Below are 15313 nucleotides of genomic sequence, written 5' to 3' on the forward strand. Positions count from 1 at the left end.
ATGAAAAAAAGTTTGTTGTTGACCGCGTCACAGCGGGAAAACCCCGCCGATCATTGCGAGCAACAAAAGACCACTACATCCGACCTCCCTTTTCTCAATTCGCAGACGCATGCCGAAAATCCCTCTTTTCTGCGCCGCCATTTTTTGCGTGGGCAATCGCCTGCATTCCTTGCTGTCAGCATGAACCACTAACGCCATGATGACGACGCCGATGTAGTGCTATGCGGGAGCAGTACATGCGCACCGGCGAGGGCTTCCTTCTGGTATACAGCATCACATCGCGGAACTCGTACGAGGAGATGCCCACCTTCCAGCAGCAGATTCTGCGCGTAAAGGACCGCGACTACTTCCCCATGCTCATCTGCGCCAACAAGTGCGATCTCGAGTCCGAGCGCCAGGTTGCCTCGCAGGAGGGCCAGGAGATGGCCAAGGCCTTTGGCTGCCCGTTCCTGGAGACCTCGGCCAAGACAAAGATCAACGTCGACGAGGCATTCTACACACTAGTCCGCGAGATCCGTCGCTACAACAAGGAATTCGCCTCGCTCTCTGGCGGCGGTGTCTCCGGCGGTATGAGCGGCCCTGGCGGCGGCTACGGCGGCGCCCCCGAGGACAACGCTGGCGGATGCGGCTGCATCATCCTGTAAGGCGGCCTGCACACGTCCGGGCCATGTTGCAAAGAAAAAACTCCCCATCTCCCAACCCTACTTTTTTTTTTTAGCTCTATAACTTTTTCAAATAACTTTTTTTAACAGCACCTAGTATTTAGCAGCACTCCGGCTTCATAACGAGCGTGAATCCCAGAAGATGGCTCTTTTGCAGATACCACTGCGACCGTCACCATCATCGTCGACGTTGCCCATACTGCGAGCATCAGAGCCTGCATCATCATCACCGTTCCCCGTTAATCAGGGCTGTCGCCATTTCAGCCACAGCGATCTCCGCCCTTCTGCTCATCAGCCGCTCCATCTTCAAAATTCATAATTCGAAATGAACACTGCACGGGCTGCTGGGTCGCTTGGACGCCGCGTACACCAGATAGTCGGAACACCGCTCGACAGCTCCGAGGTACGGTCGGCTCTCGAGTCGCTTGCGTCATGCTACCAGCAAACCGGCAGCGTCAGCAGCAACATGGAGTCCACAGGGCCGCATGGCCTAGGCGGCCTGGCCCGCCATCGTGACCTGCGCACCGACATGCAGGAGCAGGTGTCGCAGCTTGACTCAGACTTTATTGCGTCTCTGCGGGCTGTCGATGCTGTGTTTTCGGAGCTCGAAAAGTCGGTGCTTGACATTGACCAGCAATGCAGCGAGCTGCGGGGCCAAGTCAACCTTGCCCTGCGGTGCACAGCGGGTGCTGCCGAGCAGGCTAGCTTGCTTGTCGACGAGCGCAAGGACTTGCGCACACGGCTGACCCTGGCCTCCGAGTTTGTTGCCCGCTTTGCGCTGACGGCTGACGAGGCTCAGGCGCTGGGCTGCGGTGCCACGGGCGACTCACGCACTATTGTTGCTGATGACCGGTACTTTGCCGCTCTGGACAAGCTGGCCAACACCCGTCTCGAGTGCCAAAAGCTGATGGCCGTAAAGTCGCAGACTGCAGTCGAGGACCTGACGCGGGAGCTGGCGCGCCAGGAGGAGGTCGCCTACCAGGGCTTGCTGCGCTGGGTGCTTGGCGAGGTGCGCGAGCTCAACCGCGACTCGCCCGAGTTCAGTTCTCGCTTGAAGCAGGCGCTGCAGAAGCTGCAGTCACACCAGACCCTGTTTGATGTCGCGCTGAAGGAGATTGCAAAGATCCGCTGCGAGTCGCTGGCCAAGTCGTTCATCACTGCGCTTGTTCGTGGTGGTCCCAACGGCACCCCGCGGCCAATCGAGGTCCACGCAGCCGATCCCCAGCGGTATGTGGGCGACATGCTTGCATGGGTGCACCAGGCGTATGCGTCAGAGAACGAGTTGCTTGATACGCTATTCTCGCTCACCGACGCTGCCCAGCGCGAACAGGTGCGCGAGTCCAAGTCGAAGCTGCTGGGCATGTCGCTGGAGAATCTTGCCCGTCCGCTTGAGATCCGGATCGAGCAGACCGTATCCGAAATTCGCTCGCCTACCTTCCTGTACCGGATCGACAGCCTGCTGAGCTTCTATGCCGAGATGTTTGCTATGGCCTGTCCAGCAGACTCAGCCTTTATGGCTACGATGTACTCGCTGTGCAACACGACACGCGGCCGCTTGCTTGATATTCTCAACGCCTTGGCCGACACCGCCTTTGCCGATTTAGATAATGTGCCTACGACGCTGGATGTGCCGGCCTCGCTCAGCTCGCTGTTGGGTGTTCTCGGCGAAATCATGTATTTGCACGAAGATTCGATTTCACATATGCTGCAGCCGGCGCAAGGCGAAAGCACCAATGAGCTCTTGGTCAAGCCGATCCTAGGCGACATCAGCAAGATGCTCGAGCGCATCGCTGACGAAGCCCACGAATCTGCGTCGCAAAACGCCCAGCTGAAACCATACGAGCAGACCATCTTCGAGTGCAACCTGCTGCTTGTCACACAAGAGGCCACCAGCCAGTTTATCAGCCTGCAGGCGTGGCAGGCCCACTGCACCGATGCCGAGGCGCGGCTGGGCGAGGTCCTGAGCGCGCAGTTGCTGGATATCCTGACTGAAAAGTCGCAGCTGCCGTTCGAAAGCGCAGAGTCGGTGGATGGCACTGATCTCGAGCGTAGCCTGGAAGGATTCAACGCCAGCCTGAGGACTGGAACCGAAATGGACGTTGCCCGACTGGTTAGTCGCCTCAGCAACCAGGCTGCTGCGCGCTCGATTGCCCAAGGCGTCTCCCAGTCCTTCATCGACAAGTACAGGGAATTTTACACTGCCATTTCTCAGAACCCGTGTCTGGACAATATGGCTGCTCTTTTGCACACACCGGAGACGCTGTCTACCTTGCTGTAGCTTCCATCTCCATCGCTACTTCCAATATATCATTTGCGTATTGCATGTATGATGCGGGCAGTACATGTGGTAGCTGTCGCTTGCACCCCTCCTTCCGCTTATGCCACCCTCCAGGAGCAGCTGTGCACAGCGCGCAATTTTTTGTTGGCGTCATTCCTTTATCACGCCACCGGCATGTGTGCAACCAACATCTATTTTCATGTCACTGGTCGTCATCTCGTAACCTGGTGCTAAAATTAAAGTGAAAAGTGGTCTCTGTGCTACCTTAACCAGCTAAAAATTTTTCGAGTCCTTCTTTACGCAAGATAGGCCAAGGTATAAAATAGCTGTCGCGGAACTTGCACGGTAGTTTCATCCCGCGTAGCTCTACCCCCTTTCTTTTACTTCCTATCCCTTCTGTTGTTTTCGTAAAATGAGGATTTCAACCACGGTCGTCCTGCTCACAGCCGCACTTGCGGCAGTTGCAGCTGCTGATGATTCGTCTTCACAGAAGAGTGATGGTACGAGCATGTCCCGGGACGTTGTCGAGGCTGCAGCAACCACACGCCAAGAGACTACTACCACTAGCGACTCTAGTACGTCGTCGGCAGTTCAGACATCGGCCTCGACTCCTTCATCGACTCCATCTTCATCCTCGCCTGAAGATCAGACATCATCATCATCATCGTCGTCGTCGTCGTCAACATCATCAGCTGTTGAGGATAAGGATGATAGTGATACAGCGACTAGTACCACTAGCAACAGCAGCACCACTGGTGACAGCACTACTAGCGACAGCACTACTAGCAACAGCAGCACCACTGGTGACAGTACTACTAGCGACAGTACTACTAACGACAGCAGCACTAGTGACAGCAGCACTAGCGATATCAGCAGCAGCAGCAGCAGCAGCACCACGGAGACATCTAGTGATGATGCCAGCGAGAAAACTAGCGCTACTGAAAGCACTGACGAGTCGACTACGGCTACCACTGAGGATACTACCTCTGAGTCTACTAGCGACGACAACACCATCGAGAATACCGAAAGTACTGATACTGAAACTACTGGAGATTCTACTACAGATGACAACACTGCCACTGAAAAGGATACGGACAGCAATACTGATGCTGGAGACATCTGATGATGACAACGTCACCACCGACAGCGATTCTACCTCCTCAACCACGTCCAAGAAGGCGCAGCATACAGTTGTCGTTGTGGAAACCACGGTGGTCGATGGCAAAACGCAACTGCACCCAGTGACAAAGATTGTCGACGACGAAACACATACCATTGGCGAAGAGTACACTTCGACAATTGTCCAGAATGGCGAGACAAAGACAATCACCGGCACATATAGCGAGCATTCGACTATTGACTCGTCAGGGAGCGCCAGGCTGTTGGTCGGCCAGCTGCTCATGTGTGTGCCTGTTGCCGTAGCCGCAGCCATGCTCTAAGCCCGTCTCTAATCGACAGCATGGTTGGTAAACATAAATATTTAGTTATATACAAACAGAAAATGTATGGCAGATGACTTGAGGTACTATCTGCAGCAGCAGAACACAGCCTTTAGCCGGGACGGCCAGGACGACCGCGAGCTGCCGCTCTCCATGTTGCGGTACATCGTGGGCCTTCCGCCGAGTGCTGGCGGTGCCGGTGGCCGGTACGATGTGGAGTAATAGTCGGTCGACGCATAGTGATTGCCTTGGACAGCAGCCATCTCCTCGGTGCGCATGGGCGGGACATGGTCGCTCACGCGGACATCATAGATGTCATCTCTGAACTGCGACTGCGACTGCAACTGCGACTGCGACTGCGACTGCGGCTGCTGGTACTGGCTGTGCGGGTGCGGTGGAGGCAGCGGCAGAGGTGCTGGGTTGTAGGCACCCCCGCCACTGCCGCGGTATCCGCTTGCAGTGGGCCGTGTGGAGTTGGCGAGATGGACTGGAGTCTCACGCGGGGACACGGGGACTGAGACCATGGGCGGCAGACGGTAGTTGTTCAGCGCCTCTGGCGTAGCCGGGAACGAGTCTGGCGTGCTGATCGTGTCGAGGCCGTCGCTGCTGGCATAGTCGATATCAGTCGAGAGCTCACCTGTCGACTGACGCAGGACCGCTGGCTTCGGTGGGATGGCAGGCGGCGCAACCAACGGCAGCTCGGTGCCGGTCCCAGCAGCAGCACCGGAGGCAGGCGCCATTTTAGGCGGGGTCCGTGTGGCCAATGCTTGCCAGCTAAAGCCGTCAAAGAACGGGTGCTCCTTGAGCTCCTTCAGCCCGCCGCGCTGAACCGATCCCAGCCGCTTCTCGGGCTCAACCACCAGTATGCGCTCGACCATGTCGCGGGCAGCCGGCGAGATGTTTGCTGGGAATGCATAGTCAAGCTTCAGGACCTTCTGGAAGGTCTGGTACTCGTTCACTCCCTTGAACGGCGGGCGGCCAGTGAGCAGCTGGAATGCAATGCAGCCGATAGCCCATAGATCGCTGTTGCGGTCGGCAGCCTTGTCGGTGAGCAGCTCCGGCGACACGTACTCTGCAGTGCCGACGAACGAGTACGCGCGCATGTCGGTCTCGTCCTTGCCAAACATCTTGGCTGTGCCAAAGTCGGTCACCAGGATGTGCATATCGTCGCCGAGTAGAATGTTCTCGGGCTTTATGTCGCGGTGCAGCGTGTGCTCCATATGCATGTACTCGACGGCGACAACAAGCTCCGCCAGATAGAACCGCACACACTCGTCGGACAGGGCGCCCAGTCTGCGAATCCACGACAGCAGCTCGCCGTTACTGGCTATGTCGATGATAAAGTACAGGCTGTGGGCATCCTGGAACGCATAGTGCAGGCGCACGATGAACGGGTGGTGGAGGTTGTGCAGCACGTCGCGCTCAATGTTGACGTACTTTATCTTCTTCTCCTTGATGATATGCCGCTTGTCCAGGATCTTGGCTGCAAACACTTTGCCTGTCGCCTTCTCCCTCGCCTCGACTACTGTTGAATACGAGCCCTCGCCAAGCGTGCGCCCGAACTCAAAGTCTGCCACGACCCGCTTCCGTCCTGCCGCAGTAGCTACTGCTGCTGCAGCCGCTGCCGCCGAGACCGGGCTCTTCCTCTGCTGCGATGGAGGCGACTCTGCTGCCGGTGTTGCTCTCTGTGGTGTAATCTCTGGCGTTGCAGCTGCTGCGTTCAGCGCTCGCGTGGTCGACTGCATCGAGTATGCCGGCGAGTCGCCTGCCGAATTGAGTGCTCTGACTGCGTCGGCTGCCAAAGTCGATGCACCCGATGACGGTTGCTGCTGCTGCTGTTGTTGTTGCTGCTGCTGCTGCTGTTGTTGCTGCTGCGTGGGCTGTGTCGCACCTGCAACTGCAAGCCGGAGGTTAGCAGGCTTTGGCGGAATGCGCGGCTTTTCGCGCATTTCGAGCGAATCGTTCAGCGGGGCGGCTGTCATTTCCAGTGTTTGCAAATGGACGCTGTTTCTGTGCCGCTGCTGCTGGCCGGCGGTTATTTGCGTCATGTAGGTAACAGGTGTAGAAAATACGAATAAACTGGGGTGAGCAGGTGTGAGAAAAGAGACAGAAACGGTTTCGCCTGGCGCACACTCGGCGAGAGAACAGGCGCAATATAAAAGTACAGAGGAGGAATACAGAGCTGGCCAGTTGGGGAGGAGAGCAGCAAAAAACGAATGCCAAAAAAACTCCTCTGCCGCGCCCAATCAAGCCAAGCCCTTGTGCCTTGGCACACTAAGCCCGCCTATCTTTGGCCACTGTGGCGCCGCGCTCTACGGGTCCGCGAAGCAGCACTCGCGCAGTACCGCGCAGCTTACCTTGTCGGGGGATTAGTAGCTGGGCAGCTGGCGGATATGCGTGCAGGGTATGCGTGCAAGGTATGTGTGCAGGATATGTGTATGTGGGAGACTGGTGAACGATGATAGCAGGTGCTTTGTGGTAGTGGCAGCGGGCTGTCGCCCAGCACATGTCCGCTCTGTCGGGTTTTATACCGGGTGAGGGGCGACAAGGCCGTGCTCTGGGCACCATCAGCGCACATCGCGAAGGTCACAGCTTAGGCCGTGAGTAATAAACATGAAACCACTGGCGATTTCACATTGCCACACGGCGTCCAGCAGCCCAGGAAATTATCTGGGGAACTTGCACAGCCGTACGAGGCTGGCTTTGGGACCAGCACCATCAAGTAGCAGAATCGCAAAACATGCCGTACTGGCAGAACAAGACTATACATCGCCAATAGCCTGCCCAGCGTCGCTTGCAAAGTACATCCGTATAATATAATTTTCAGCATGCTGACAACCACAAAACGCGTGCAGCCCGCTTATCCCTCCTGGCCAAAGTCATTGGTAAACTCTATCTGCTTGCTCAGATCGGCCTCGTTGACTGTCGGGCGACTGTTCTTGACAGCCTTCAAGAAATCAGACAGCGTCAGATCGGGCTCCCACAGTTCGTCGCCGCCCACATCTGACCATGTTTTCTCGATGGCTTCCGGATCACCAGGCGAGCATGGGGTCCAGTATTCGCGCTGGGGTCCATTGGGCTCCGAGCGGTCGGCCGAACGAACCACACGCTTGAAATGAGTGGCCAACTGGACCTTCCTAATCGGCTGCATCAGCGCGTCGCGCACAATCACAGCGATATCGGAGCCCGAGTACCCGTCAGTCTGCTCGGCCAGCATGCGGTAGTCGCGCTGTGTGAGCGTGCACGGCGTATTGCCAATGTGCAGCTGGAACATGCGAGCCCGGGCTGCTGGGTCAGGCAGTGGAATGAAAATGCGCTTCTCAAAGCGCCGGCGGATTGCCGAGTCCAGCGCCCACGGGATGTTGGTCGCGCCCAACACTAGCACTCCCGTGTCGTCGTTGCCAACGCCATTCATCTGTACCAGGAGCTCTGTCTTGATTCGCCGCGACGCTTCGGACTCGCCCTCCCCGCGCGTGCCGCACAGCGAGTCTACCTCGTCAATAAAGATGATCGCCGGCTTGTTCTCGCGAGCCATGGCAAACAGGTTCTTGACGAGCCGCTCGCTCTCACCCATCCACTTGGACACAAGGTCGGATGATGACACCGCATAGAACGTCGAGTTGGCCTCGGTCGCAACAGCCTTGGCAAGGTACGACTTGCCTGTCCCTGGAGGTCCATACAGCAGAATGCCGCGCCAAGGTGTGCGCTTACCCGTGAACAGCTGGGGAAACTTTATCGGCAAAATCACTGCCTCCTTCAGCGACTCCTTGGCGCCGTCCAGTCCGGCCACGTCATCCCAGTGTACATTTGGCTTCTCGCTAAGAATCGCGCCTTCCAGGCCCTGGCGCAGCTTCTTCGTCTCGCTGTCTATACCGTCGTCGTCCTTACTGTCAGCCTTCTTCTTGCCGCCGCCATTTCCTGCAACCGCAACAGCTTTCTGCTTGCCTTGCTGTTTTGCTATCAGCTCTTTGAGCTGTTCAGCCCGGTCCATGTACTCCGCTAGCTTCTTGCGAATGTGCTCCTTCCGCTTCTCGTATTTTTCGTACTTCATCGCGGTCATGAACCACTCCAGTGCATTCATGTACAGCTTGTACGCCTCCTCATAATTGCCAGCAGTGTCTTCGGCAATTGCCTTGTTGATAATTTCAATAGCCTTCTACAAAAACAGAGTGCGGATTGTGAGACGGCATGTTCCACTAATGCGTCAGTAGGAGCGTGTCTACTCTCAAAGCTTACGTCTAAAAAGTTTGTCCCCGACATGTCTTCCACGAGTAGAGGAATTTAAAGGTGCCGTCCAGGGAGATGTGTAACGTAGAAAACAAAATGAGAGCAGAGACAAGCAGGCCGATACAATTATCAAGAGAAAGCAAATGCTTGGGAATGTCGTCTCCCGCAACTGAGTGTTACACTGGCATACACAAGCCGACTCAGCTCGACTTGTCAGCAACGTCACGCCACTCACAATTCCGGTAGTCTTGGCAGTGGTCACGTGTGAGCGCGAAGGATTGGCTGCCAACACGTTTTTGTGTCGCATATGTCGATACCATTGAGCAACGGGCCAACACCACAGGGGGAATAGCAGCTATGGGCTCACTGACACTACAAGTCTTTTGTAATGACTGGTGCATTGGCTGCCATCGCCTTGTGCTTTGCAATGGTAATTACCTAGCAACGAATTTCTATCAAATTAGTAGAAAATGTGTCATAGATAATGATCTTGCTAGTGGTATGGCTGCCACACTGGCCAGTAAAAGTCCCTAAGTGTACGACTATTAAATATCCACATACCTATTCCTTTCTCTATAGTATAGTGTAATACTATCACCTTTCTTATAGCCAACTCAAGACCTATCATATATTTTTGCACCAACCTATAGAGCAAATAAAGTAGTAGAAGCACAATCCTAACATTAATACATAGCTTAAATCTATAAATATGTTCTTATTAGACACATATACTGCCAGTGTCCTAGTGTTGCCCAGCCAGCGATGACCACCATGCTGATGCCATGGAAGTTATCAAGTCGACTGACAATGAGAGCAGCTCTCGTGCTGAACCAATAGAGATATCTAGTGGAGACCTGTGACCACTACAATCACAGCTTTCCACCCCAGTTTCACTGATAGGGCTAGATGTCATACAGCAGCAAAATTTTCAAAAGGCTATTGCGTGGCATCAGCAGTTTTCCTTTCTCTTTAGTTTTTGAAACCCAAACTTATTTCCCCCTTCATTAGTAGAACACTACATATCACAAGTACTCACTTGGAGCATTAAATTAACTACATATTATCAAAGAAAATTAAATGCATCAGTTGTAGCTCAACGATATTCTTAGTCACTCTGAAATAGACTGCAATGTGATTGTTAACTTGGGGAATGAGTGGTTATAGAATATATGGAAAAAATAACTTTTCAAATTGACTAAGGGGAAGAAGGGAGGCTGGTCGTCTGTCTGGGCCTTTGTACGTATGCGTTTCGGCCATGTCTATGGTGGCGCAGGGGAACTCCAGACCCCGAATGTCAACAGTGATAAATAGATTCCACCAAAAATCTGTTCAATTCTTCTTATACTCGAGCTGGCTAAGGTATGCATCCTGGTCCTGCTGGTCATACTCGCGGAAACAAATATAGAAAAGGACTGTAAATGCAGCCATGAGGCCACTGACAATGGCAAAGTTCTTGACAAGGTGCGGGTTGGTGGAAATCGAGTTGAAGCAGAACGCCAGGATTGAACCACCGGCATTGGTCAGCAGGAACAGCGACATGATAATCGACTTCATGCTCTCAGGCGCCTTCTTGTATGCGTACTCGAGACCAGTGACTGAAGCAAAGATTTCAGCTATTGCCACAAGAATGTAGCATGGCACCTGAATAGCAGCAGAGATGTCGTTGTTGCCATGGTGCACACCGCTGACTTTTTCCGACGGGTGCTCGTAGTATGGGCCAGTCTTGTAGATGAAGTGCTGCACCACGGCGGCATATGCCATTGCGACAGCAGCAAACGTGAAGCCCAGGGTGATACGGGTGACAGGGCGAAGTTCGAGGCCGCAGCGACGGAAGCCAGGGTAGATGAGGCGGTCAAAAAAGGGGATCAGGATGATGATGACCAGCGGGTCGATATTTTGCATAATGTCATTCGGTACCTTGCCAGTGATCATCTGGCCGGACTGCGACACCAGGTTGTTCGACATTTGCCCGTAGCAGAGCCAGAACACTGGGTAGCACAGGAAGATCTTGGACGCGCGCACCGCCACGCTCAGCTCCTCGACGAACTTGTCGTCCCAGTCCATGTTCAGGCCCGCCACATTGTACGACGGCTTGGCGTAGTGCAGCCAGTTGATCGGCTTGTTGGTCGTCTCGTTCACGATCAACCGGTTCTCAACCTTCGCCGCCTTGTGGTTCTTGATACCGGCGCGGATCACACGGTATGCTTTCAAGATGATTGACCCGGTGGGTTTGGTGACCACATACTGGTTGCGACCTAAGTAAAACACTGTCACGCACACAACGAACATGCACGTAGGTAGCAAATACGCCGGCCAGAAGTCAATGTTTGACTCTATCTCCGTTGTTGCAATCGCCGACAATCCACCCACGTTGATGGACCAGTAGAACCAGTTGAAGATCGACTGCACCGTGACCTCCCGATCAACCACCACCTCAGTGCCGTCCTTCCTCTTGCGCACAAACGGACGATACCGTCCGTACTGCTCAGCAACCATTGGCGACACGTTTGCCTTGATACCACCAGTGCCTAGACCAATCGTAATCATGGCGATAATGAGGCCAGGCAGTGCACCGCCATGCCGAATCGATGCGGGAATTGACGTCAGGGTCAGAATCAGGTCGCCCAGCGTGTAGATGCATCCGAACAGCAGAATGGTCTTGTACTTGCCCAGCCACTGGTCGGCAATAACCGCACCAAGAATCGGGGTCAGGTAGCACCAGAACTGGAAGAAGTTGCCCAGTCCAGTCGCCATCGACTGGCCGCCGTTGATGGCTCCTGGGTCGGAATCAGGGACCTTGTAGCCGTTCTGGATGTAGTTCTGGAACGGACCAGTGATGCCAAAGTATGTGAAGCGCTCGCAGAACTCGGTCAGCACTACAAATATTGCAGCAATTGGCAGACGGTCACTGACGCGCCGAAGCGTGCTCATGTCCTCCTCGGTGGCCCAGCGCTCACCCTCCCTCAGGTAGTCCTCGGGATGGTCTGGGTGCAGGTCCTCCTTGTGGATAGAGTCGTGCTCCGACGACAGCTTGTTGACAGAAGCAGACGACATTGGTGTGTGCCAGGAAAAATATCAGCAAATTATATAGGAATGAAGCAACAGCGAAAGTAGTAAACGCCTGGCACAAATAGATGTCCAATATGGAATAGGCACGATAGAAGGAGAAATTAACAGGAACGTTCCTTGCTGGATAAGAAAGCCTAGATAATTGGAGCCTTCTAAGGGGAGAGGAGGAGGAGGAAACGAAATAGGGAGAATTTAGCCTGTCCATGATGTCTATCTGTTAGCGTCTTAATATGGCTTTGTGGTAGGCTTCATTTTACGTCATATGCACAGCTGAGAAAGCTAGCGTGAGAGGAAAGAAATACGCTAAAGAGTAATAAGTAATAGCCGGGGAAGGAACAGTTGGCATGATCTCCTTCCCTAGACGGAAAAGATATGGATGCTCATGTCAACATGCAAAGCACTTGTCAAAAAGCCCTCCTATGGCCATGCGAATTTTTCACGAGCTTGTCAATCACCCTGAGAAAACTGCGGAAAAGACAGTCGAGGGGCATCCCCGATGAACTGAATACCGCAGTGAGGATGAGATACATGGTGTGCGGTGGCTAAGCCCCAAAAGAAAAATAAATTGCGTTTCTATGGGATCATTATAGGCATCCCAGGGCAGTGAATATCCGCCCTGTCAATGGAAATTGTCGGTGTTCAGTGGAAGAAAGATGCAGTAGGTTCTTCCAATTACATCCCGCCACAGTTGTAGTCCTACAATCTGCACTTACGCTCGTTCATCACACACATTGCATACTGCATAGAAGGGCGATCATTACGTAGATGACATACACTCTGTCCCACGGTTAGATGGTGGTTTATTTAGGAAAAAGGGAGAATGAGACAGTCGGTGTTCATAAATGGCCTATAGAGGCTCAATTTCCGCACATTGCACCCTGCTTTTTAGCGGAATTGCACTTTTCCTACACATGCTCCTTTCCTGCTGCCCCTCATATTCCCCAAAACATAATTCCATTGCTTCTCAATATGCAAGCAGTAATTATGGCCACATCATCAATCTTGAAGAGCACTGATAAGTACAGATAAGGTAATATGCAAAATAATACAAGTATACTGAGCAGCAAAATTGAGTCACAAAAATTTTTTCAGCTTTTCGATGCTATATCTTCATCATCAGATAACGTAGATACTTCCATTCGATATATGTTCGATGGGGCTTGACATAGTATAAACGTATGACATTAGATGTTCTTTAAACATCGTACTTCGTATGATATCGATACAAGAGTAAAAAACTAGAAAAATTTAAGTGGCAAAAATTTGACTCACTTTGACTTCATAGTGCTATTTCTATACCCTATCATTTTTTGAATGGTGTGAAATCACTACCTATAACTCTTCTGCACTCGCTCTTCAATATTAACATCTCATTCATAACGTTGCTCAACTATACGTAGTACTATCATGTATTCAATATGAGATGAAAAATTATGAAGGAAATGATCAACACTTCAGCGCTGCCATCACTCTTATGGATTTTGATTGCATAGCTGATATTCGCGTGATTAGTACTCAACGATGACAAGAAATGAGTTTGATAGCTAGTTCACTGAGGGAGTAATCAACTATAAATGATGCGCAACTACACTTATGCTCTCCTTTGAAGCAATGTATTTCTATGGCATGATTTTTTATAGTATCAGTATATAGATAGGTAGAGAGGATACTACTATGGCTATCTGCTCTATACTATGAGATATCCATATGTAACCTCTGTGCCTAATGATAAGCCATTTAATCTGAATCTCAAATTTTGCAACTTTCTTAATCCTTCTTTAAGCAGCTCCTTCTGATCAAATACACAATAGATCAAATCAAATATACTTGCTATACAAAGCACATGCCCCACAGGTGACACTGAGAATGAAATATCTGAATGAATATACTCTATTCTGCCAAAAATAAAAAGAAAACCAGAATCTATGAACAATAGAAAAAGTAGATTCTGAGTTTAGAGCAGTGTATCTCTATACAGCTAAGGCTATTGCTTCCTTAGTAGAAGGGGATGTGACATACTGACCAGTGTGTATATGATGATATAAAACATACCTTGATTACATACTTAAGATATGCAGTAGGAGTGCAAGGATTATGTCCAAAGTATTCATCATTATATAAATGGCAAATTAGGCTACCAGTTGGCTAGATATGAATACTGTTTCTACTGTATGATGATCAGTTTAGTTCCCTAGATATGATGCGCTACTCACATATAGGGCTTCAATATGAGTATGATCTGATAAAGGCCAAAATTCATCGTTTTTGGCACCTACATTGCGTTGGCCTAGGAAATTATATATACGTAAGTAAATAAAACCATTTATTCATAGGTAGTGAACTCGATGCCTGTGCGTATCGCTGCAGTCAAAAAACTTATGGTGTCTATGCTAGTTAGTGAGAAAAAAATCGACGAATTGTGTGAGCAAAATTGAGTCAAAAATTTATATTTTTAAAAAGTCAATTTCTCGCTTATTTCAAGAGTGATAAACACATAACTACATGAAATAGATTAGTGCATGACATACACCATGATTTAATTTGATCATATTCAATGAACGTCGTTCTGAGAAATTATTTAAGATTTTCGATGATTTTGATTTTTGTGACTCAATTTTGCCGCTCAGTGTAATTATTGTGTCCAGAATGTTTTTGCGTGTATAATTGACTTTAAAAATACAAATATCTTTTTTGCCATTTCACCCAAAACGCCATCGGCATCTTGGAAAAGTTTCAGTGAACATAATTTCCTTGTGGTTGCTTAACCACATCTATTCAGATATTGACTTTAGCTGCCCAATGATAATTAACCACAAATATGCAAATATTTTTCTTTCGGGTTGAAATTGTGTTCACTGAAACTTTTCTAAGATGCCGATGGCGGTTTAGGTGAAATGGCAAAAAAGATATTTGTATTTTTAAAATTAATTATACGCACAAAAACATTCTGGACACAATAATTATAAATATCCACTCAAAAATATCTAGTAACAAAAAATCGTTAAGAAAACGAGTATTCAAATATCTATCTAGCAAAATTGTAATTTACTAAAATATGCAAGTCCAAGAATGACCCCCTTCCAAAATGAACTAAGAGCGTTGCTAACAAGAGTGTTATCAGAAAGAAGAAATATGGCTGATGTTGCTGATGCTAGGTATACTGATAGAGGTATAGAGCAACTTGGATTTAAGCATTCTTCTGACATATTTGTTGACTCATTCATTGTTGAGGTTGTTGTTGAGAAATGCAGTGAATCAGATATAAAGGTGAAGCAGAAGTCAGCTAGTGTTAGATTGCATAAAGTATTTGGAGAAGGTTTTGGCTATAAGTATATTAGAAGAAAGATTAGTGAGCAATATGGACCAGTTGCTTTTTACAAAGTATCTACACCAAACATTGCAATAGCTAGTTCTTTGTTAACAGTGAAGTTTGCTACTATGGCTGATCACAAAATATATCTACAAAATTATGACATCACAATGGATTGTATGAATATCTCATCTAGAAATATTATCTATAAATACCTTTTAGAAAGAGGAGTTGAAAAGAAAGATGTTGTAGATGATTTACGCAAGTCTGGCTCTAACTGTATTAGCTGGTTTACAAAGAAAGGAGATGTTAAAGTTAAGAACAAAAT

The 15313-nt window shown here is 50.3% G+C and overlaps 6 protein-coding genes across 6 annotated transcripts; 3 read left to right on the forward strand and 3 right to left on the reverse strand.

Moving 5' to 3' along the window:
- Positions 1 to 215: 215 nt before the first annotated feature.
- Positions 216 to 649, forward strand: DL89DRAFT_270449 (ras-domain-containing protein). Its single transcript, XM_040888709.1, has one exon. The coding sequence runs from the start codon at positions 222 to 224 to the stop codon at positions 642 to 644; it is 423 nt and encodes a 140-aa protein (XP_040740117.1). The 5' UTR covers positions 216 to 221; the 3' UTR covers positions 645 to 649.
- Positions 650 to 748: 99 nt separating this feature from the next.
- Positions 749 to 3225, forward strand: DL89DRAFT_270450 (oligomeric complex COG6). The gene has a single exon (XM_040888710.1). It carries the CDS (start codon positions 988 to 990, stop codon positions 2938 to 2940), a length of 1953 nt encoding a protein of 650 aa, XP_040740118.1. The 5' UTR covers positions 749 to 987; the 3' UTR covers positions 2941 to 3225.
- Positions 3226 to 3319: 94 nt separating this feature from the next.
- On the forward strand, positions 3320 to 4379 carry DL89DRAFT_325288 (uncharacterized protein; the record flags this gene model as incomplete). Its single annotated transcript, XM_040891515.1, has 2 exons — positions 3320 to 3968; positions 4039 to 4379. Exons 1-2 carry the CDS (start codon positions 3353 to 3355, stop codon positions 4377 to 4379), a joined length of 957 nt encoding a protein of 318 aa, XP_040740119.1. The 5' UTR covers positions 3320 to 3352.
- A 743-nt stretch (positions 4380 to 5122) lies between these two features.
- On the reverse strand, positions 5123 to 6124 carry DL89DRAFT_226949 (phosphoinositide-dependent kinase-1; the record flags this gene model as incomplete). The annotated part of the gene is made up of 1 exon (XM_040884837.1): positions 5123 to 6124. A coding segment is annotated over one exon (1002 nt), but the record flags the coding sequence as incomplete, so codon positions are not given.
- A 1057-nt stretch (positions 6125 to 7181) lies between these two features.
- DL89DRAFT_270451 (AAA-domain-containing protein) lies at positions 7182 to 8747 on the reverse strand. Its single transcript, XM_040888711.1, has 2 exons — positions 8616 to 8747; positions 7182 to 8535 (listed from the first exon to the last, which is right to left on the reverse strand). Exons 1-2 carry the CDS (start codon positions 8637 to 8639, stop codon positions 7240 to 7242), a joined length of 1320 nt encoding a protein of 439 aa, XP_040740121.1. The 5' UTR covers positions 8640 to 8747; the 3' UTR covers positions 7182 to 7239.
- A 1061-nt stretch (positions 8748 to 9808) lies between these two features.
- DL89DRAFT_270452 (di/tri peptide transporter 2) lies at positions 9809 to 12130 on the reverse strand. Its single transcript, XM_040888712.1, has one exon. The coding sequence runs from the start codon at positions 11658 to 11660 to the stop codon at positions 9936 to 9938; it is 1725 nt and encodes a 574-aa protein (XP_040740122.1). The 5' UTR covers positions 11661 to 12130; the 3' UTR covers positions 9809 to 9935.
- Positions 12131 to 15313: the final 3183 nt, after the last annotated feature.

The sequence above is a fragment of the Linderina pennispora genome (assembly GCF_002104995.1).
Source record: "Linderina pennispora strain ATCC 12442 chromosome Unknown DL89scaffold_18, whole genome shotgun sequence".
Taxonomy (NCBI): domain Eukaryota; kingdom Fungi; phylum Kickxellomycota; class Kickxellomycetes; order Kickxellales; family Kickxellaceae; genus Linderina; species Linderina pennispora.